The sequence below is a fragment of the Chinchilla lanigera genome, unplaced genomic scaffold (assembly GCF_000276665.1).
Source record: "Chinchilla lanigera isolate Chin_1 unplaced genomic scaffold, ChiLan1.0 scaffold00068, whole genome shotgun sequence".
NCBI classification, from domain to species: Eukaryota; Metazoa; Chordata; class Mammalia; order Rodentia; family Chinchillidae; genus Chinchilla; species Chinchilla lanigera.
In genome coordinates, this window is record NW_004955469.1 from 11,049,063 (window position 1) to 11,071,242 (window position 22,180).

At 44.7% G+C, this 22,180-nt stretch overlaps 1 protein-coding gene across 1 annotated transcript in view; it reads right to left on the reverse strand.

The window, feature by feature from the left end:
• Positions 1-310: 310 nt before the first annotated feature.
• Alk (anaplastic lymphoma receptor tyrosine kinase) overlaps positions 311-22,180 on the reverse strand; it is a 701,863-nt gene continuing 679,993 nt past the window's right edge. Inside the window, exons 24-29 of the mRNA XM_005400546.2 lie at positions 17,458-17,555; positions 14,085-14,177; positions 11,289-11,390; positions 5,406-5,540; positions 4,638-4,728; positions 311-2,316 (exon numbers count right to left, since the gene is read on the reverse strand). Of these exons, the coding sequence (XP_005400603.1) occupies positions 1,609-2,316; positions 4,638-4,728; positions 5,406-5,540; positions 11,289-11,390; positions 14,085-14,177; positions 17,458-17,555 (1,227 nt within the window). The 3' untranslated portion in view covers positions 311-1,608. The remainder of the gene's footprint in view (positions 2,317-4,637; positions 4,729-5,405; positions 5,541-11,288; positions 11,391-14,084; positions 14,178-17,457; positions 17,556-22,180) is intronic.

Here is a 22,180-nt window from a genome sequence, read left to right on the forward strand (position 1 = left end):
GGAAATGAACAGTTGTCTGGTATTGTCATAGAACACAGTGGCTCTCTTGCAAAGTGATACTTTTGATGTAGATGCAACTGAGAAACTGGAAATGTGCAGGCACGCATGTGTACACACACACACACACACACACACACACACTCACACTCACAGCCTTTTTGCTTGGGAATCGTTCATACCTAGAAAAGTAAGTTAAAATGCTTTCCTCTCAAAGAGATGCTGTGGCCCAACCACCACCAGGCAACAAACGACATGAGAACAGAGGAGAAGCAGACGGAAAGAATGAGATGAACACTTAGGAATAAAGACATTGGTGCATGTACAATTTAATGGGTTCCCAGTTCAGTTTCATAGAAATAAATTTCATCCGTGAAAACCAGGTTCAGAACCCCCTCTGTCACATGTCAGCGTGAACCCCAACTCTCCAAGCACTCCTAAACCTCTTTCTTCATTGCTGCCTAGGGGAAAATCTTTTGTTTAATGTAAATTTGTTGCTGCAGCAATGACGCTATGATTATTTCATCATATTTGTGTTCCCAGTGTACCAGGATCACATGAGGGAGAGAAAACACAAGTGGACAGGAGAACGAAGGATACTGCGTTAGTACTTTCCTAGGACTCCTGAAGGGCTGTTCCTCCTGTGACCCTGTCTGTCACTGAGAGGAGGAACTTAATTTGGTGGGGTTCATGACTGAAACTGTCAGAAAATTTTGGCTTAAGATATATCGATACATGTGCCCACAGATGGATATGTTTCTATGCTCTGATGTATTACTGCTGCTTAGAATTTTTGTTTCTAACTATCAGATGTGAATTAGTGGAAAGTTTGAAAGTAATTTAAGTCTTGAGTTTTAAATTCAGCAGGAAACCTCACACTCAGTTTTTCACTATTAGTAGAGGGATTTTCTTAAGGCATGAGGTATATTAATAGGGTTGGTGAATTCTGGGTCTATACTAGTTTTTATCCTACTCAAAGCACTTGGGATGTATGTATTCCATTTATGTGAGTATACAGTATGTACATTTTCTCTATACTATGGAACCACTCATGACATTTTTTTTTTTTACAATTGGCAATGAATCAGTACAATTAGAAGCATCTACCCATCTAAAGTGATGTTTCACTCAGTAGTTTATGATTTTTCTTTTCTAAGTAAAGAATGTCTTTCTCCATGCTAGTCATTACAATGCACGTCTTTATTGCCATTTCCTCACCCCTCAAATTGTTCACGTCCACATCAGCAAGGTAAGGAAACGATGACTTCCACTATGAGACACATAAGCAGCTAGTTCTTACTACACTGAAGCAGAGCACACGCAGTTTAAAAGAAGCATAAGGAAGTCGACCACAACCATGCGTAAAACCTTATGCCACCAGTCGGGCCGTGTATTGATCCCTTGTTTGTAGGGTACGTTCTTCTTTTGAAAGAATAAGGTGAACCCATGCTCAAAACCTCTCTAAAGCATTTTGAATGTACAGCATTGTATGTGGCACTTCAAAACAAGTTGGCACAACATGAAAGTGACGTTTGGTCTCTGGTGGTGGAGCCCCGGCCCCCTCCTCTGTGGGCTTGGGCTCTCTCCGAGAGAACTGAGCCAGCGTGGAGTTCAGGGCCCAGGCTGGCCGGCGCTGCTCTTGTTCTTCAGAGTGGTGTCCTCGTAATGACCAGCTCCAGGGGCAGTGGTGGCCTCTAAAGGTAAGCCCTGCTGCTGGTAGCCGTAGTTGACATTCCCACAGGGGAAGTGACGCAGCCGGAACAGAGGCACCTCCTTCACGCTGGCAGTCAGCGAAGAGGGCTCCAGCAGCAGGGAGGCCCCGGGCAGTCTGCCGGCGGCCGCGCTGGGCGGGACAGTACAGCTTCCCTCGCGGCCCGCGCTGCCCTTCTGGTGCGGCTCCTTGTTTGCTGGAGGATTGTTCTTTTTGGCAGGTTTCTCTGTAAACCATGAGCCGTAAGTCGGGTTCCACAAGTTGGTCGGCTTGTTTCTGGATCCCTGGACCCTGTGCAGCGCGGGCGGCGGGTTGGACTGAGAGAATGCCATGTTAATGTGTCCCCCTTCCACGGCCGGCCCCCGCGGGACCTGCACCGAGACCCCCGCTGCGGGCTTCTTCACAGCCTTGCCGGAGGAGGCCGCGGTGGGCAGGGCTAGTGGCACAGCTGGGGCCGGGACACGTTCCACCTCCGGTTTAGCCTGCTGGGGAGACACCAGCAGGGGCGGCATCCCCTCGGGGTCTTTGGGCCGCACGGGCACTTTCTCCTCCTCCTCCATAGGTGGGCCGTACTCTATGGGCAGAGCGGTGTTGATGACGTCTGGGTCCTGAGAGAGGAGAGAGGGACCCATGAAAAGTCAGGCACAGACAGAGCGCACTGGGCCTGGAAGAGACCTTGGGCGTAATTTCATCTAAACTCACTTTAGAATATGTACTGTGTAGTATTAACTTGCAGCCCTGAAGGAGAAGAAACAAGTCCGACCTTGTCACTGTCCTTGAAGGCCTTGGAGGGAGAAGTTGTAATGGGAGTGTGAATAGGGTGCTGGGCGTTGGGAGTGTTGGAAAGAAGAGATCTGACCAAATTTTAGACATGAATGGCTTACTGTAAAAATCTTTTAAAAATGACTCTTCTATTCCCAATAAAATCCTTCCATGTAACAATGATAAAGTGTGTGTGTGTGTGTGTGTGTGTGTGTGTGTGTGTGTGTATGTGTGTGTGTGTGTGGTTATCTGCTCCGTTCCCGCCTGCCTTCCTCATTCTCGAGCCTGGCTGGCTTACACATAGGATAACTGCTTCTTCCTGGACTGCTTGGGATAGGAGAGGCGCTTTGGAGAGCCCAGGAAGTACTCAAGTGCTACCAGGAAAACCATTTACCAAAGCAGCTAGATCCTTTTTATGGTGATAGATTGTAGCACAGACAAACAGAAGTAATTGCCAGAGGTTTAAGGGAAATTTGTGGAAGAAAACTTAACTCTGGAGAAACTTAATGTATTAATGTTCATGCAAATTGGGAAAGCACCCCTTTACTTGAGTTTAACAGAACACATTCACCCTATATTCATCAGTAAAAGAGGTGAAGAATGAAAAATGACTATCTTCTGACTCTTTCTAACCCTTAGTTCCCTCCCTGTTTATTGTTTCTACATGTCATTTAAAATAGTCATGTGTAAAACTGCCTGATTTTGAGAGGGCTGTTATATACTCTGGAGAAAAAGTCTCCAAAGCTGTACGAAGGTGGATATAGTCCATTTACACTGTAATGTCTTCACCCAAATGCCAGTACACAAGCATCTCTGAAAGGATCCCAGGGACCCAGGCAGGGACGTTGCTCCGGAGGGAGATTCCCATTCACCTGCCCAGCTCAAGGGCCCACAGAGGTGGACAGAGAGGACAGCAAGGAACTGTAGCTCGGAGAAGGTGTCCATGCTTTGTCCCTTCTGAGGGGCTCTAGGGTAGTAGTGGGGTCATCGCTGGGCTCTTCTGAAATAGCTTCAGAATAGAAATCCTGCAGGAGGAGGGCCAGGGGAGAGGGGAGGGACGCAGACATGGCAAAGGGAGGAGAGGACCTGACGACAAAGCGGAGGCACTGGGAGCAGGGAAGTCTCAGTCCATCAGCTCCATGCTTTTCAATTCAAACACTCTTTATCCATGCGTGCTTGGTAGCTAGTGATTTCATTCACTGTGGGGCGGAGGTACCAGGTCCTTTGTCCTCCCCTCCCTCTCCTTTCCACTCCTTCCGCCTCAGGATCCCCTTTCCATGTGTGAGAGATCTATCCCCCTATTTCCTATGGGCTGTCTTTCCTTTAGCTCTTTATTTATACTTTGGGTTTCTCAAATAGGAGAAGTTATATGATGTTTAGGCTTGTGTGCCTGACTTATTTAACATTACGGTTTCAAGGTGCATCCATTTTCCTCCAAGGGACTCAAATGTGTCCTTTATGGCACAGTCATACTCCACTGTGTCCGTGCTCAATGAGCTGGGAGGCACGGTGGTCTGCTGAACGGAAGGAGGGAGGTAAAGAAAACTCAGTCACCCTGGAAGGGAGCAGGAAGGGGAGTGCACAGGGGGTGTGCGACAGCTTGGAAGCTGTGTGACCCGGACATCCTCTCCAAGCCAAAGCTCTCACTGCACAGTGGGGTCATGTGTGTCCCGCGGTGAGGATACAATGTAATGTGCGAAGTGACTGGTGTAGCACACACCTACATAAGTGCCTCTGATGATGTTAAACTTTCTCCAGATTTCTTTGAATACTCCCTTAAGACTCTGAAGTACATATAGTTGGACATACAATTTAGCAATTGTGTATTATTTATTTCACATGCTGTTATTTTCCAGGAAGGCTGTAAATTATCTGAGAGCAGGGCTGCTCTGTACTTCTAGTTAATACTTGTGAATTGAATTGATTCCCTATGACTACTGCCTGGCACTGTGTGCTGGGGAAGGAAGTGGGAGTTACTCGTGTTTATTGGATGAAATGGGCCAACTGAGACACCAGTCATTTCACAGATAATTGAATATTCATTCTCATCGTCATAAATCTTACTCCCTGACTGGTTTAACTTTTACTTCCTATTCTGGTATTTGCCATCTTTTAAGACATTTCCATAGAGATTCGATGCTGATGGTCACAGGGAGAGAGTTTATACCTGTGTGCAGTATTCAATCCTCTCCAAAATTATGGCAAAATTTGGCCTGTCTTCAGGCTGGTGTTGCCAGCACTGGGTCATTATCCGGTACCTAAAAAAATAAGCACATTCATTAAATCAAGACAAGCACAAGGATGCAAGATCCTTTTCTCCCAGTCCTGTTCTACATGGGAGGGCCTAGGAGTGGCACAAATCTTCACGGGTGGTAACTCATGGAGGGCCCTCGTAGTTGGTGTATGCTGCCCCCTGCTGATGAACGAGAAAATCGTGCCCCTCAGGTGTTCTAATACAAAGCTAATTAACACAGACTTCCTGGAGTTTACATTAAATGACTCACCTCATTCCATTCCTGGCTTAAAGGCACTTCTGGGATGGAATATTCTAATATTCTATTTCCCATCTGCCTTGATTGTGGGAAGGTAGGTGAGGGATGCCATGCAGGACAGCACAAAATGCAGGGTACAGAAGTATTTAAAGGAGACTCAGGAGGGGTTGAGTCTGGGACACAGCGCCCTAGAGGTGCTTGAGGAGTATAGATGGGCGTGGTGAATCTACAGCCTCCAGCCAGGCAGTGGGTGCCTTTTCTGGAAGGTGGTATTGCTTTTGGGGCTGGGAGACTTAACCCATCTCTTTCAAGTCCTGTCTTGGGGCTTATTAAATGAGGTCACCATCTGCCCCCTCATCTTAAAGAGGCCTGTGCAGCTCCAGATATTTTTTGAGAAGAGAAACTGCTCAGTGACCAGTAAGAGTGTTCCTAGAGGATCGTACACAGGCCCGGGGCAGTTCTTAGGTGGGTCCATCCGTCCTCCACTGGTGACGAACTCCAGAACCTCCTGATTGCTTTTGCTGGGGTACGGCATGTAACCCAGAGAGAAGATCTCCCATAGCAGCACGCCAAAGGACCTGGCGGGGACAGAAGAAGAGACATGGATGTACATGCGCACGTAAGAGCTTAATTTTTTCCCATTACATCTTTTTCCACTTTAGAGGACCATTAGGATGGAGAAAAGAAAAGGAATGAGAAAGTACCACACGTGATGCACCATTTAAAGGTGATCACTGATGACATTTTCTCTTTTAAGATTTCAGTTAAGGTTTTGTGTTCAGTTTTTTTAATCTTACCTAATTGCAGTTGTATTCAATGTATAATTTTGAACCTTGGTGTTCTCGCACATTCCATTATAGCATAAATATTTTCTGCATTGGTACATTTTATAAATAAAATTTGAAGTGTCTGTAAAATATCCCATTGAGTAGTTCTGTCATAATTTGCCTTATCACATTTTCAGTTTTCAAGATATTTGAAATACTGTGATGAATATCTTTGTACATTTTTTAAAGGAGGATAAATTTGCTGAATTAGTAGATTAGGATGATCTAGTAAAAATAAAGATGTCTAGTATAATAACTACAGCAAAAGGATATGAACATTGACAAATTCTTGTACACACTCTTGATTTGATTTCAAATGTGTGTCTGCTCATCTGCCTCACTGCCTGAGAGGACAGTAGATACTGTAAGTGCTCAATATGCTTATTCACAATGGAATGCAAATGGGAAATAGCTTATACTGTGTGTATTGACTTAATAGCTATCATAGTGGAATGTTTTCCTGACTGTTTATTAATTAATTCATTTTTTTCTCTAAATGTTGTATTCATGTCTTTTGCCCATTTTAATTATCTGGAGAAAACATTATTTTTGTATCTAGTTTCCTTTTACATTGTAGACATTCTTTATATGTATCAAAAATGTCAACCTTTTATCAAAAATTCAACTCTTTCTATTAGTTACCTCCCTTCTTTCTTTCCTTCCTTTTTTGTGGTACTTGGGATTAAACTAAGAGCCTTGGTATCTCAATCTTTAAAAAAAAAAAATTTTTTTTTAAGTTTTGAGGCACAGTCTTGCTAAATTGCTAAGTTGCTTGGGTTATAGGCATGTACTATATATACCTGCCTAGCTATTTTCTTTTTTATTTTAAAAATTGAAAAAACTAACAAAACAACAGTGAAGACAAAATCAAAACAACACAAAAACAACAAAAAGATACATGACCTCAAAACAAAATGATAGGAATTAACAGTGGTCGCTACATTACATACTGTTACCTTCAACAAAGTTGCTCAGTCCACTGGATGTAAGAATGTAAGACTGACCAGAGAGTCAAAGACAGTAACAAGTAATAAAAAAAAAAAATTGAAAATGATGCAGAGCTTCACCTCACAAGATGGTTGGAGTTCAACAATGGTTCTTATACTGCATATTGTTGTTTTCAGATCAGTCATTCTGATTACCAAATTCAAGCATGCAAAATTGGTCAAGAAAAAAGAAAACCTTAAGCTCTGACTGTTCCTTTCAATAAACATACCAAAAATTTTTATTTTGAGATAGTCAAATTTATTTATTAAAATTTTTGAAATTTCCTTTTATTTTGTAGTTATGTAATCCTCCCTTCATTAAAGATTAGATATATACATGCTATTTTCTTCAAGTTCTGTTTGTTTTTTTTCTCTCTTCTCCAAATCAGCTGTAATTTAATTTGATGTATAGGGTGAGGTAAAGCTCTAAAATGGGTTTGTTTTTCCAAACAACTACTCCTTCAACACTATTTATAAAATAACTTCCCTTTTACCTGTTGACATATGATTAAAATAGGTCTATTTCTGGCCTATCTACCCATTCACTTTGTCTGCTTCTTGCATGGATACCAATCTGTTTTATTTTTTATGTATTTAGTATAGGTGATCAAGCCTTTTTGTCTTCTTTTTGTCTTTTAAAAATGCATTTGCTTTCTCATTTGTTACTTCTTTTGAATGACTTTTGTAATGATTTTTATGATGTTCTAAATAATTTCCTTTGCTATTTTGATTATGATTTTATTTTAAACCCTTAATTTAATGATTAGCTGCCTTTTTAAAATTTAAAAAAGTTTTTTTTTTTTTTTGTTTTTTTCTTGAGACAGGGTCTTGCAATGTAGTTCATCTGGCCTTGGACTCCCTAGTACCCCAGGGTGGCCTTGAACTTGTGTCAGTCCTCCTGCTTCAGCCGCCCAAGTGCTGGGATTACAGGTGTGCACCACCACACCTTAGCTGTCTTTGTTTTGTATCTGGATACAGTTTTCTGTTGTTAATAAACATTACCACAACAACTGTGGAGAACTATACTTCCAAGAGCAATAAAGTGCTCTTATGATTATCTTGGTGAAATTTCAAAGGCTCTTGTGAGGAGGACTGGCCAGATATTTTCTGTATTTTCCAAGTAGAAAGGTTGAGGCAGTGGTTACAACGTAACTGTCCAGGACAGACTGGAATAGATGAATATGTTTCTTGATTCTGCCACTACAAACTTCCTGGCATGTATGAGATGTGATCAAAATATATGGTGAATATTTAATTTTTAAAAAAGTTACTATAGTAACATTTTTACAAGTTGGCCTTCCTATGGGATGGCACTTGGCAGAAGCGTTCACTGAATTTTTTTGTTTGCAATCACACCCGCTAAAGACACTCATGAAACAGCACTTCAAGAGCTCATTCGGACAGTGGAAAGAATGATGGGACCAATTTTCCTGCTCTCTTTGAGGTCTTTCTGCATGCTAAGGCAAAGTGATAGGCAAAAATCAAACAAGAAAGGCCTAAAGAGTCCGCAGCTATATGTTTTCTGTCTGTCTAGATCGATTTAGACATGAAGGTAGCTAAGTAGATGATGGAAAGAGATCATAATGTATTTTGAGAGAATCTAGCTGGCATTATTTTGCCTTCATGAGTCAGTTCTCCATTATTTTGAATAAGATAGATAGATACAGGTAAGCTCCACCTCGGCGCCTTCCTCCCTTCCTACTTCCCTCTCGTCTACTGAAGCTAGAATGCATTTTTCCCTTGTGTGTTCCCACATCTTTTAACAAGTTATGAAGGCAAAAGCAATGAAGAATATGTATCATAGACTTGCTTTTTGCCTTGTTAAATTATTCTTAACTGTTACCCTATTCCTTTTTGTCACTTGCTTTTTCATGCCAGATATCATTTTTGTGGTTCATTCATCTTGACATATGCAGGTTTGGTGTGTTCCTTTATACTGCTGAGCAGTTTTCCTTGGTAGAAGTAAGCCAGCTTGATGGAAAACTAGGTTGTCTTTTGACTTTTCTCTATCATAGACAGTGTGCAAATGAACACACTTGCCCAAGTCTCTTAGGGTCAACCTTTCTGTAACGTGCAATGGATGGGTCATAGGATATAATGATGTGCTCAGAGCAGTTCTTCACATTGCGTACACATTGTTCTGTCTCTGGGTAGGTTTGGTCGCTGGTGCTCTTCCTTTGGTGCACTTGGAGTGGTCTGGAGGACTTGTTAAACACAGACACTTGCCCCTACCTTCCGTTTCCTGAGGCCCGAGTTGGGGTCTGAGGATGTGCATGTCTAACAAGTTCCTAGGTGACATTGTTGCCAGTAACCCATTGATCCTACTTAGAGACCCACTGGGTTAGGTTAAGGCAAATCTCACTGACTTAGGGACAACAAAATCCCCTGCTCACAGTCTCTAACCTACAGAGATGAGGAGCGGCTCTACACCCTGCGGCCATCACAGAGTCATGAGGACATCTGTCCATTTGCTCACTGTTTTCTTGCTCTTCTGCAGCCCAAGCATTGCATGGCACTTGGATCCCCTGGATTCTCAGACCATTTTTTACTATTATTTTTTTTTCTCCTTGGAAGTGCATGGAATGTTCAGTGCCACTGGTCTGAAATGTCACAGGGATTTGCTCCTATGTGTCTGTTTTTAACTGCGGGGCTTGGAACTTGGTGGGTGATTTCATTCTGGAGAGTTATGGTCTATTTTGGGAAATCCTCAGTTAATCCTTTGATATTTTTATGCTCTTCATTTCCTCTCTTCCATCTTTCTGGAACTCCTCTTTTGTCAGCTTACTTGATCTATTGATTAATCCTCTTAATTTTCTTTTCAGTGTATCCTATCTCTTTTGAATTGTTTTATTTTCCAGAAGAATTACTTAACTCTATAGCCTAACCCTTCTATTACTTTTACATTTCTGTCCTCATATTTTTTAAAAATAAGCTTTGTTTTTCAGAACAGTGGAAGCTGAGAAGAAATTGTGAATACAGCATTCCCAGATACTCTACACTCAGTTCCTGCTATTTTTAACATCACATTAATATGGTACATTTGTTACAATTAATGAACCAATATCAAGACGTTTTAGCTAAAACTTAGTAAGGATATCCTTAGTTTTTACTGAATTTCCCTTTCCTATTCCTGAATCCTGTCAGGAGCTTACGTGACAGTAGAATACAGTTCCCTGGGATTTGTGTGTTTTTCTCATGATTACACGGGGGCTGTGTGGTCTGGGGAGGAAGACCCTAGCAGTAAAGTGCCACTTGCCCATGTCAACTCGAGGTTACAACTATCAACATGACTGACTTCTGTTAACATTGACCGAGGCAGCTTGTATTTGTCAGCTTTCTCCACTTGGAAGTCTACCCCTGCTCCTTATACTTGAACTCTTTGCAAGCATACAGCAGCTTTGCGTACACGCTCCACAGGACTCAGGCTGCAGCTCCTTGGAGGGTTCTAGCATCATCTTTGCAGTTCCAAGAGCTCTTTCCTCCTAAAACTACTGCTTTAAGTAATCTTGTGTATTATGCTTATGTTTGTAATAATTTCCCTTTTCTTTCTGTGGACATTACAGCTTTTCAGAAGTTTTCATTCTGCATTTTCCTCCTCCAAGTTCTTTCTCTTAATGCTTGTTTTATTCAGATTAGAACCTCTCCCCAGATGTTTGTTGATTCTGGGGTAGCTGTTCCTATTTTAAAGCTGGGGCATTAGGAAGCTGATGGGAGCTGTATAGAAGTGAGACTTGTGGTCCTGGCGCAACTGGCTGGCTGGTTTCAGTGGATATGTTAATTTCTTGTGGCTGCGCTAAGAATTTACCATGCAACCTGGGTGCAGGGGCACATGCCTGTATTCCTGGTTAATTGGGAGGCTGAGGCAGGAGGATTGCAAGGTTGAGGCCAGCCGGGGCAACTTAGTGAGACCTTTTTGCAAAATAAAATTTACAGAATAGCTGGGAATATAGCTCAGTAGTAGAGCACTTGCCTAGCATGTGTGAGGATTTAGGTTCAATCCTCAGTATTGAAAAATAGTTACCACACACCTGATGGCTTAACATATGCTCATTCTCATGGCTCTGAAGGCCAGATATCAGGGCTCAGTCTCTCTGGTTGGCAACAAAGTGTCAGCAGGGCTGTGCTCCCTCCTGAGGCCCAAAGGAAGAATCTGTCCCCTACTAGACACGGTCTAGCAGCAGCTGGAATCCCTTGACTTGTGGCCATACCACTCCCATCTCTGTCTCTGTGACACACAAGCCAAAGCTGTCTCTGTCTCCATCACTCTGGAGTTGATTAGAAATGCAGATCCTCAGCCAGACCCCAGCCCTTCTGGATCATGCTCTCTTGGGATGCAGCCTCTCTGGTGCTCTGATGTTTGCCAACACTTGAGAACTAACAGTTGTGGGGCCCATCTGACCTCTTCCGTCTTTCCCCCTTAGCACTGGTCTCCTTGAGGAGGGGGTGGATCGCTGGCCCGCGGGCATCATCTCAGGCCACAGTGCTATCTGGAGAAGGGCAGGAGAACACTCACCATGTATCTGTCTTAGAAGTGAATATTCCTTCCATGAAGGCCTCGGGAGGCATCCATTTGACGGGGAGCATGGCACAGCCTCCCTTTCTGTAGTAGCTGGCTCTGTGGGGAGGAAGGAGGAAGCAAGCTTGGCTCTGCAGATGGCACTAAGCAGAAGCTCTGCCAGGAAACTTGAGAAAGTGTCAGCAACACCCTCTACCCATTAAAGGATTGAAATTAACGAGGGGTCCTTGGTGACTCAGGAAGAGAGCAGGGGAGCACAGATCATTTAGTTAAGAACTTTGGTGTCATTTAATGGCCCGCTAGAGGCAGGAAGGGAAAGATGTATGCAATGACTAAGATCCCCGCTAGCAGATGTTTAGATTTCCCTATTGGGTTTTGTTGATTATAACTCACAGTGAATAACATTACCCCAACCTTAGAAGTACAGTGTGTTTCTGATGACCTGCAGTAATGCAAGACCCAGAATGGGAGGGCTGCGAGCTGGGGCTGTGTCTCACTCTTTCTGGATCCTCCATGGCACTCATCCGACAGCATGGAGTTCAGCAGGGGCTGTCATCAAATAACCTTGATGACTGGCAGGAGATTGCTTCCCCAAACACATTTGGGTAGGAGAACACAGGACTAGGCATGCAGTTAGCTTAAAAGGTAGAGGAGTTGATTGCGTTTTCACCAGTACTGTCATTAATAAAACTCTGATGAAAATGAATAAATAGACTCATCTACCTTTAAGCCAGCACCACACATAGCCTGGTGTTCTGCTGTCTGGGTGTGTTATGGGAGGCAGCTTCCCACCAGCTGCCTACATTAATTACTTCAATAAATATGTACTGAGAGTTTAGTATGTATCAAGTAACTCTGACATGTGCTGAGCTCATAAATAAGTCATAGTCTCTCTTGCTCCCGAGGCTACAGTTTAATGGAAGAAACACACATCTGCAACTGCAGCACACAGCAACACATATAGTAACAGGGACGGGGCAATATTCAGTGACACAAAAGAAGGAGTGATCTCTTCCATGTCAGATGGGGGTAAAGCACAGGGAAAGCAGCTCAGAGGGGCACTGATGGAGCTGGGAGGCCCAGGGGCTCTCTTGGAAGACCATTCTGACCCACAAAGGGACAGGTATGTGGGGAACGGTGGGGCTGTAGGTAAGCTGGGTGGTTTAAGCCTAGAGACGGGGAGGTGTAATGGTGTGGATCTTAAATGTACCCCAAGATCCATGTGCTGATGGCTTGGTTGGCAGCCTGTAGGGCTACTGAGAGGTGTGGAACCTTTAGGAGGTGAGGCCTAGTGGAAGGAATGACATCATTGTGGGTGCGCCCTAAAAGGGGAGATTGGGACCCAGTCCCCTTCCTTCTTCCCTCTGCCTTCCAGCTGCCATGAGGTAAATAGAGCTCAAGCCCAGAACAACAGTGCCAAGGGACCATGGACTGAAACCTCCCAAACCATGAGCCGAAAATAAACTTCTTCCTCATTTTAAATTGATTTATCTCAGGTGTTTGTCACGGAGACAGAAAGCTGCCTGACACAGAGCTGTCAGAAGAGAGGCTCTGGTAAGAAAGGACGAGCTGGCTAATGTGCTGCAGCTTGTGGATATTAAAATGGAGGCAGTCAAGGTATTCTGAGAAAGTAGAGGGGAGGAGCTCTGAGATTCTGGGTGTAGAAAGTAGAGTGGTAATGCCAGGCATGGTGGTGCACACTTGCAATCCCAGAACTTGGGAGGCTGAGGCAGGAGAACTACCTCAAGTTCCAGACCAGCCTGGGCTACATAGTGAGTTCAAGGCCAGCCTGAACTATATAGTGAGACTCTGTCTCAAGCAAAACAAAACAACACAGAGCAAAACAAAACAAGTAGAATGGAGCTCTGGAAAGTCACATAGTGATAGTGGTGGGTGGCTCCACGGAGCTGTGCCCGACTCCATCATCCTTATACTGCTCTCCCAGCGGCAGGGTGGTAGCAGCACCATCATCCCTCTGGAGCTTGTTTCCAGTTCTGACAGAGCCCTCACAAGTGTCGGGATCATCTCACTAAGTCTCCAGACAGTTAAAGCTCTATGTAACCATCTCCCTACTACTCCTGTGAGTTAGGGAAGGGGTTAATCAGTGACCATGCGCAGGAACTATGTGCTCAGGGCTTGTAACGAGTCACAGTTGTATCTACTTAGAAAAGGGAGCTAGGAGGTTGGAAAGAGGAGAGTGATAGAAAGTACCATAGAAGTATTATTTCTAAAATCTAAGATTAATTTATTATTTTTTATGTTGCCTTGGGCATATCACAGAGAAAAAAAAGTGAAGCTGAGCTAAGTCCATCCCTGTGGGCTTTGAATCCACTCCAGTGTCCCTGAGGGTGGGTAAGTCTGACCACTGAGCTGGCCCAGTATCGTTAGTGCAGGGTGCTTGGGCCTGTGATGGACTCTACTGCATCCTGTTAGAATTCCCGAGTACTGAGGGGAGGGGTTAAGTTATAAAGTTCACTTGGGACTTTTTATATCAAGTATCCAAATTATTCCGTGTCTCAGAACATGGCAGGATTAGAGAGTTGGAACCAGAGAGACAACCCAATTAAGCACTTCACGTCAATTACTGCAGGCAGTGGGATCCAGAATTAGACCCTCAGGCATGGGCACTAATTAAGGTTTCCCATATCCTGAAAGGAAATCACTGAAATTTCACAGGGGAAGTTGACAGAGTACCAGGAGATGATGTAAGGTAGAAGTAGCTGCAGCCACTCCTTTGAGAGGATGGGGTGGGGAGTGGGGTGAGGCTTTCACAGGGGATGGCAGTCCACCCACCTGTAGATGTCTCGGGCCATCCCAAAGTCTCCAATCTTTGCTATTCTTCCACTGCCAGGACAGGTCAAGAGGCAGTTCCTGGCAGCAATGTCCCTGGGGAGAAAAAAAATGAGAAAATATGTCTCTGAATTTTGTTTTGGGAAGATAAATGTGTCATGTGCATCACTAGGGTTTTCACCTCCAAGATGAAGTTTAGACAGCTCTTTCCTCTGCTCTGTTTCTTTGTTATATTAAACTCTGTGGAAGAAATAAGCCAATTCCAAGCCTCAGAACTAATAGGGAAATGGAAAAGAATTAGGGGAAATTACTGAAAATGCTTAACAGGACAATAGTAATCAAAATAACCGCAACAGGAAATAGAACTTATTAACCTTTTACTATGTGCTAAGCATCATTCTAGATGTTCCGTGTCTAATTCTCATAACAACCATGTAAGATATAGGGGGCTTTAGTCACCATTTTGTTAAAAATGTAGGCTAAAAGCAGATAATCCAGGAGCAGAAAAACTGCTGCTTGGCAGGAAGCTATTGTCGTGTACAGACTACAGGATTATTTTTGCCAGTCATTTGAAGAAGTGTTCCAGAACTGTGTGCCTTCCAGGATATCAAATTCAAGTAGGTTAAGATATTCCCAAATATTTCTAGCTGGAACCGTTATGGTTCTCACACCCATGATTGTATGTAAAGTCTTTGCCAAGCTGCATGGCTGAGGAATTACTTTTTTGAGGTTATGAAGCTGGTTTCTTCGGAGTCAGGCTCCAGATGGTCCATTTTCCTATGGTGTGCCCCTGAGGCCCGACGGGAAGCCTTCCAAGACTTGTCCACTCTGACTGTTGGACTGTGTGCCCACTGACATGCATGTGGGAATAAGGGCCACAGCCAGACGTTTGGAATGGGTCTTTAATACTATTCAAGTCCTGTGCAGAATAAACAAGAATTACCTTATGAGGGACAGATGGTGTTTTCATATTTCAACTGGTTTCATCAAGGTTCTGATTCTTGGTTGAGAAAAAACTTGGAGCATGAACAACTGGCTGTTAAGATAGTATTTATAAAAATAGCACTTGGACTGTGGATCGTGGCTTAAGATGCCAGACCAATGGACTGGCATGGGCCGTAGATGTTGCTAGTGTCACTAACCTGATCCATAAGGTTGAAGTTGAATTTTGAAGGTCAGTGGCACATAAAATGCTGTAAAAAAACCATAACGGCATAATGTAGACGGCATCAAAAAGAAGAAAAAATAGCTGGATATATAGCTGCTGATTCTCAAGAGAAATATAGTGAAATAGACCAGGAACAATATTTATGGCTCCAGAAAGGTCTTTATGCTGACGCATATGAAATAGTTGCTTAAAAAGTGATCTTGAGCTTGATGACAAGAAAGTAAACGTAATATCATGGAACATACTCGGAATTGGTAGAACAGCACATAAGTCTTAAAGTTGTAGTAAATCATGTGCAAAAGAAACAGAGTTAACGAAATAGATGGGAGCATGAGCCTCTAGTGAGAGGGTTCCACTGTGAATTCAGAAAGTGTATGTGTCCAGAAGTCCGTGAATCTTTAGGGCAGATAGACAGGAGAAGAGGAGTACAGGTAGTTCTGTTATGGGAATATGCCATTCTCCTCTTCGCTGGTTGGAAGACAGGAAAGAGGCTTTCCTATTACAAATTACCAAATGACGCCAGAAGGAAAGTTGTGATGGAAATGAGTGACTTTTGCCAGATGTTTTGTTTTGCATAAAATAACTCTGTCTGATCATTCTGAATTTTATCTTTGACAATTTAATCCCTTCAAAAAAGATAAAAGAACAAAGGGTCACTCCGGGATCGAATTCCCCCTTTCAGTGACTAGTTACAGAGTTCGAAGTGATAAGACTCTTAGGAGAATGTGATCCTTCATCTCCTCACCTCTAACAGAGCGTGGGATGTTGCCATAATGTGCCATGTTGTTAGGAAAGTAGATTCCAAAAATGGGGCCCTTCTGCCGGAGACTCTGAATGCTCTGGTGCAGAATGTAGGTGGACATGCCAGAGCAGAATTCATCTCAGTGAAAAGTGGAAGGACATGTTTGAAGTCACCAAAGCGTCACACAGGTTGCTCTCAGAAGGACATGGAGAAAAGATGGAAAAGATGGTTCTAACCAAGGATAACTTTCAAAGAGAGTACCACCTTGTCGTGACCGAGCAGCATTAGAGCTCAGCTGAGATTTATGGAAAGTTCTGGGCCTAATGAAAAGGGCAGAAATAGGACCAAGTGGCACTTTGTAGCAGACTCCGCGGCTTTGGGTGAGGACAGGGAGGCCTGGTCCCAGCTCATCTTTTGCTTTGATGATGTCTGTGAAGCCACATGATCCACAAATGAGAAAGGGGTAGAATCAAGGGGAAGAGCTGCAGACCGAAATGATGGGGCAGCAGTGGAGGGATGAGCTAGGCTGAGGGAGGTCACTGCTTGGTGTTGGGAGTGACACTGGAACGGAGGTCAGTGGACTTCTGAGCCTCCAGTTCCCTCATGTTATCAGGGAGATAGAAAGCAGAGTTCATTACACAAGCATACATTTCTACTTCTAAACTCATACTGCAACTCTCATTTTCCACTTTGTAATTACATATTCTCATTATTATGAACATCCCTTACCCTCTTTGAAGACATGGGTTAATAACTGTGAGTCCACCAGGCTTTTATTAAATTAGAAGCAAATCATTAGGTGAGCTTTGCAAAGAGCCCAATGCTCTATTTCGCTTTTCAGTTTTCAGATCAAGCTGTCATCAACATCCACAGGGAAAGAAAAATGAGATCTATGATGTTCACAGCATTAAGTGTGGATGTGATGCCCTGGTCTAAACAGCATTTCAAGAACTGTGTGCGGCAGGGGAAGTGACATACAGAAATAAAGGAAATAATTATTATACCTTATTTCAGAGTATGTCAGAAAAATTTAATTTATCCAGCAAACATTTACTGTGCCCCAAAACAGGCCAAGGATATGGAGATAATGCAAACATTGTCTTTGCCTCTGAGTCACCCATTGTCCAATCTGTGAACATATGAACTTTAACTTTCACTCAAGCCCAGTTTTCTAGATGGGGAAACTTAAGGTGATACAAGACTTGAGTGTTCAAGACACAGGCAGGACTGCTCACAGGTCACAGGGCTCACAGATCACAGGGCATGGATTTCATGATGCCCTCTTTGGGGACTGTGGAAGCCTGGAAGACGCAGCTCCCTCACAAAGCTGACAAAGCTGGATCATCCAGGCAGCTCTGGGGAGAGAGACCAATGGTTCTGCTTTGAAGGGGGCGCCCTGGCCTGTGGGACATGCAGGGAAGGCGCACAAGGCAGTGTGGGGAGCGATCGTGGTCACTTTGACTCACCGGTGGATGAAGTGGTTTTCCTCTAGATACTGACAGCCACAGGCAATGTCCCGAGCCACATGCAGAAGGTCCAGCATGGCCAGGGAGGAGGGCTGACTCTGTGGGGAGACAGAAGAGACTGCTGATGGAGCTCTTGGGGAGCAGGGAAACTGATTTCTGCTTAGAAGGAGGCTGAACAGAGCCATGGCTCTGCCGGGGTTTTGGCAGTGGCTGTACACTAGAAATCCCCTGGGGTTTTAAGCATACAGATGCTCAGGTCCCAACCCAGACCCAGAAATTCTCCCTAGAAGGCACAGTTTCCATGTTTGGAAACTTCCCAGGGGAGTCTAACACCAGCCAGGGCTGGGGATGCCCGAGCCACAGGAATACAGCATGGGGCAGATGTCCTTTCCCTTGTAGTGTATCTGCACATCCTTCTATTTTAACCTCCATAAACAGTTTAATGCCCTCCTATTTATAAACAAGCCTGTATGGAAACCAAGGGAGAGTAACACAGTTTTAAATGCCTTAAATTATTTTTAAAATTTAATTTCCACCAAGAATATTCAGACCTAAAGTGAATTAAAAAAAGAAAAGCTTTTGGAAAATAATGGGCAATTAAGAGCCATCTCTAGCTGTTCTATACAGTCTCTTTAATGCAGAAGGAAGTTTCACCCCAACTGTGGGACACTTTCTGTCTTGGCCTTTGGGACAGCCAAGAAGTCTTTCTGAAGGTGACATCCACTCTTGGTCTCACTGTTAATTAGTCACAAGGTAGGACTGTTTCATATTCACTTTGTTGTGTTTTAGTCTGTGTTGATTTTACCGTATCCCCAAATGAATTTTGAGGTCTCTGATGCAGGGATGCATCTTTCTCTTCCATGGCATCCCACACAAAAATGGGCACATTCTGGGTTATTTAGTGAGCATGGGGGGGTGGGGTGGCAGTGCTGATTTGTTGATAATAGCTCTGGACTATGATTTACCTAAAGCAGTATGTTTCAAATAGCTAAACAGAAAAGCAGAAATAGGCAATCATAGCAAATCCCCAGCAATGGTCTGAATGAATGTCCCCCCAAAGGTCCGTGTGTTATGTGGATGATCCCCAGGGTGCTGGTATTGGGAGGTGATAGAAGCCTTTGAGAGCTGGAGCCTCATGAAAGGTCCCTGGCTCACTGGTGCACTGCTCTTGAGGGAGATTATGGGACCTCAGTCTGCAGTTTCTCTCTGTTTCCTGGGCGACGATGTACATGGCTTGCTCTGCCTTGCACTTTGGCCATGATGTGTCACCCTTGCCGCTGGCCCAAAGCAATGGGGCCACCTAGTCTTGGATTGGAATGTCCAAAACTGTGAACCAAGATAAATCATTTTGTAAAATAAGCTGATTGCCTCGGGTGTTTTGTTATATCACTTGAAGCTGCTTAACACATTCCTTTATTTCTGTGTTGAATTGTTTAAGCCCTAGAGAGATATAAAGTTGGTAACTCTGGACAAACTCCTGGCAGGAAATTTCTGCCTGTAGGGCTGCTGATTTGCTCCTCTGCCTAAGGTCCAGAGCCCTTTCACCCTTGTTTTGCACTGGACCCCCAAAGATAGGGCAAAAACCTCGTTCTTTAATTCTGAGGTGCCCATAGGGAATCATGCAGCCAGAAGGCAGCAGGATGACCGACACAGACGGAACATCACAGAAACAGGACAAACTCACTCATGCGCCATTAAGATGTTATTCATGAAAAGGGAGATTTGTATTTCATTCTGAGATAGTCAGGACTTAGAAACTACTTTTGCTGAAAAATAGTGACTCTTCTCTTGGGCCTACGGATATCAATGGGTAACCAAAAGCGACAAAGCTTGACCTCCATTTTGTATGTTTCCTTTATTACCTTAGAATGTTGGGTCAGACCTTTGCTGCATGTAGATATGTTTGTCATTTAGGGAGCGTCTGTCTAAAAGTGGCAAAGCAAGGGCGATTATCCCCAAGTTTACATAACCTATATTATCCCCCTTCAAGACTGAAGACACCATCATGTGAGATTTACAGGGACATTCGACTGCCAATGAACACCAGTTAGTCTCCAGTCATTGCCCTAAACCTAGGGTCACCTTGGATTCCAGCAGAGCCTCCACAAAACTGAGATGGCCCCAAGCATAAATAGCATCTCAAGGAGAGTGGATTGTGTCCTCAAGTAACGAAGACTTCTCCCCAGCGCCATCTTGCACAACCAGAAGTGAAAAAATGATCAGCCAGACTCTAGGCCCCTTTAGCCCATCCTGGTGTCACGGGGTGTGGTTGTGCACACCTGTAATCTCAGCACTAGGGAGGCTGAGGCAGGAGGATCACTATGAGTTCGAGGCCAGCCTGGGCTACATAGTGAGTTCAGAGCCAGCCTGAACTATATAGTGAGACCTCGTATCAACCGACCAAGCAACCAATCAACCAACCAACCAACCAGCCAGTCAAATGGCTGACCTAATTCTCTTGTGAATGGGCCAGTCTGATCTTCTCCATCGGAGCTGTGTCCCTTTCATCTCCTCAAGCTGAAGTCCCTTCCCTATTTCCTCTTACTTTCTAACTCTGTCTAGAACATATGCCTGTGCCGTTCAGCAGCACATCCTGAAGTGCTCTTTCTGCGACAAGATTTGACAAATCTGTGTCACTAGGCAAGCTGAGCTCCCCTGCCTCCTCTTTGCAGTGGCCTCCTCAGACTGCATCTAGCAACAAACCCAGGGTCTGGCTGCAGACTCAGCCTTCTGGGTTTTCTCTGCCCTAGACCAGGCCTCCCCAGGATCCCTTGCAGCTCTGGTTTGGGTCTCGAGGAAGCAGAAGAAAATCCTGCAACTCAGGGCCAGACGTTAGCTCTGAGGAGACAACTTAGGCAGAAGAATCTTCTGCTGCTGCCTGCAGTTCTCTAGTTCCAGTTCATGTACAAACTCTCCTTTGAGTCAATGGGCTGCGTGGTAGATAGGGAAGAAAGGAATTCCTGTACTAGGATAAGAAGGCTGCAGACACCAAGTGACCCCCTCATGGTACACAACTAATAAAGAGTGGAGTCCAAACTGCCCATAGCTGGGCTAAGAGAATCTGGGTTAGAGGAGGCAGGATTTAAGTAGTTAAAATTGCGCTGCTTCTTAGGAGAGGGTCAAAGAACGGATGGAACATGGGTGAATAGAGGATACAATGCAGCTCACACATGCGGCCAGGTGAATGGTATATATCAGCAGTCACTGGAGCTCACCTGGGCTTTACCCTGCTCCTTCATTCCCTATTGCTCAGCCTCTCTCTGGACCAGGCTTCTCTCGGGTGATGGTCTCTGATACTGTGGGCCTCACCGGCTTGTTGGGAGGACCCCAAAGAGCCACAGGCCACCTAGGGACCTACAGTCTATCTAGGGCTGTGGCAGCGGTGGGGCTCAGGGTTCCTCCTGTGTGTGGCTGCTCCAGAGGCTCTTGTAGGGTCTGAAATACTGGGCACTGTGAGAGAGACAGCCTGAGCTCCCAGAGGAAAGCACTTTCAAGGGAAGTAGCCATCCATGCTGCTGCAGTATTACAGAGACCTTTTCTCTCCTCAGCAAAATGCTCCCTGTTCCTGCCAAAGGACTGTCTTGGCTGTGACAGAGCCTTGAGGAAGAGCCTCCATCCCTTGAGCCTCAGCCTCCAGCGCCTAGGATGCCTGGACCATTGATGTGTCAAAGGCCCAGGAACTAAGTGCTGCAGGGATGGTATCTTGCCAGGTTTTAGCTTGGGGCCAGGTTTATCAGGGCTCCCTGCAAATTACCTGCTTCACCAGTCTGCACAGAAGCAGGAAATCAGCAGCTTGCAGTGTGGGGTATCTGCAGTGCTTTGTGTATGCGGCGTGTGTGTGTATGGTGTGTGTGTATGTGTTTGGCATGCGAGTGTGCATGGTGTGTGGAGTACAGTGAGGTATGGATGTTGTGGTAGAGCCAACACCTACCCTGAGCAGTGCGGGGCAGAGCTAGCCTGTGTGCTGCCATCTGTATCAGATCAAGGGCCAAGATGACATTGGAATCTGGGTTTTATCCCCGACTGGTTCCCGGGGTGTAACAGTTCCTTCCGGACTGAGATATTCTTCACACTGCAGCACTGTGCTGGGGACATACCCTGAGGGGGCTTTGAGAAGATCTTGCCCAGGCTTCCCAAGTGGGGTAGATCTTGAAGATGAAAGGGGTTCGGGCGTTCCAGGGCCAAGGAGCTTCTCTGGACAGGAACGACCAGACCAGTCTTTATGTTACTGTGGGCTGAGAATCAAGAGGAGCAAGTGGCTCTGAAAGTTGTTTGGCCCCAGGACTCCTGCGTGTGTGACCTTGCAGCACTTTCTGCACAGGTTGTCTTCCTTACAGGAAGGCTCGCTTGGTGTCGCAGCTTCTGTGAGATTACTCCCGAAACACAATATGAGCCATGGTAATAAAATGCACAGTGATATTGACATTTCTGTTCCTCCCTTTTTGTCAGAGGTTGGGGAGGTTGGGGATTGAACCCGTCGCCTCGTTGCACGCTGGGCAAGCACTTTACCCCTGAGCTACAGTCTCAGCCCTCTCCTTTTCTACTTTATAGAGTTGAAGCCGCGCAGGATGTGGGGGAAGGAACTCTTCCACCAGCTGAAAACTAGAACAGGGATAGATTTTAAAAATCAATGCATGTGAAGATGAACAGGGAAGATGAAAGAAAGAAGCAAAGAAAGCAGACGGGGAACACAAAATATAAAAAGCAGCCAAAGTCTATTTTG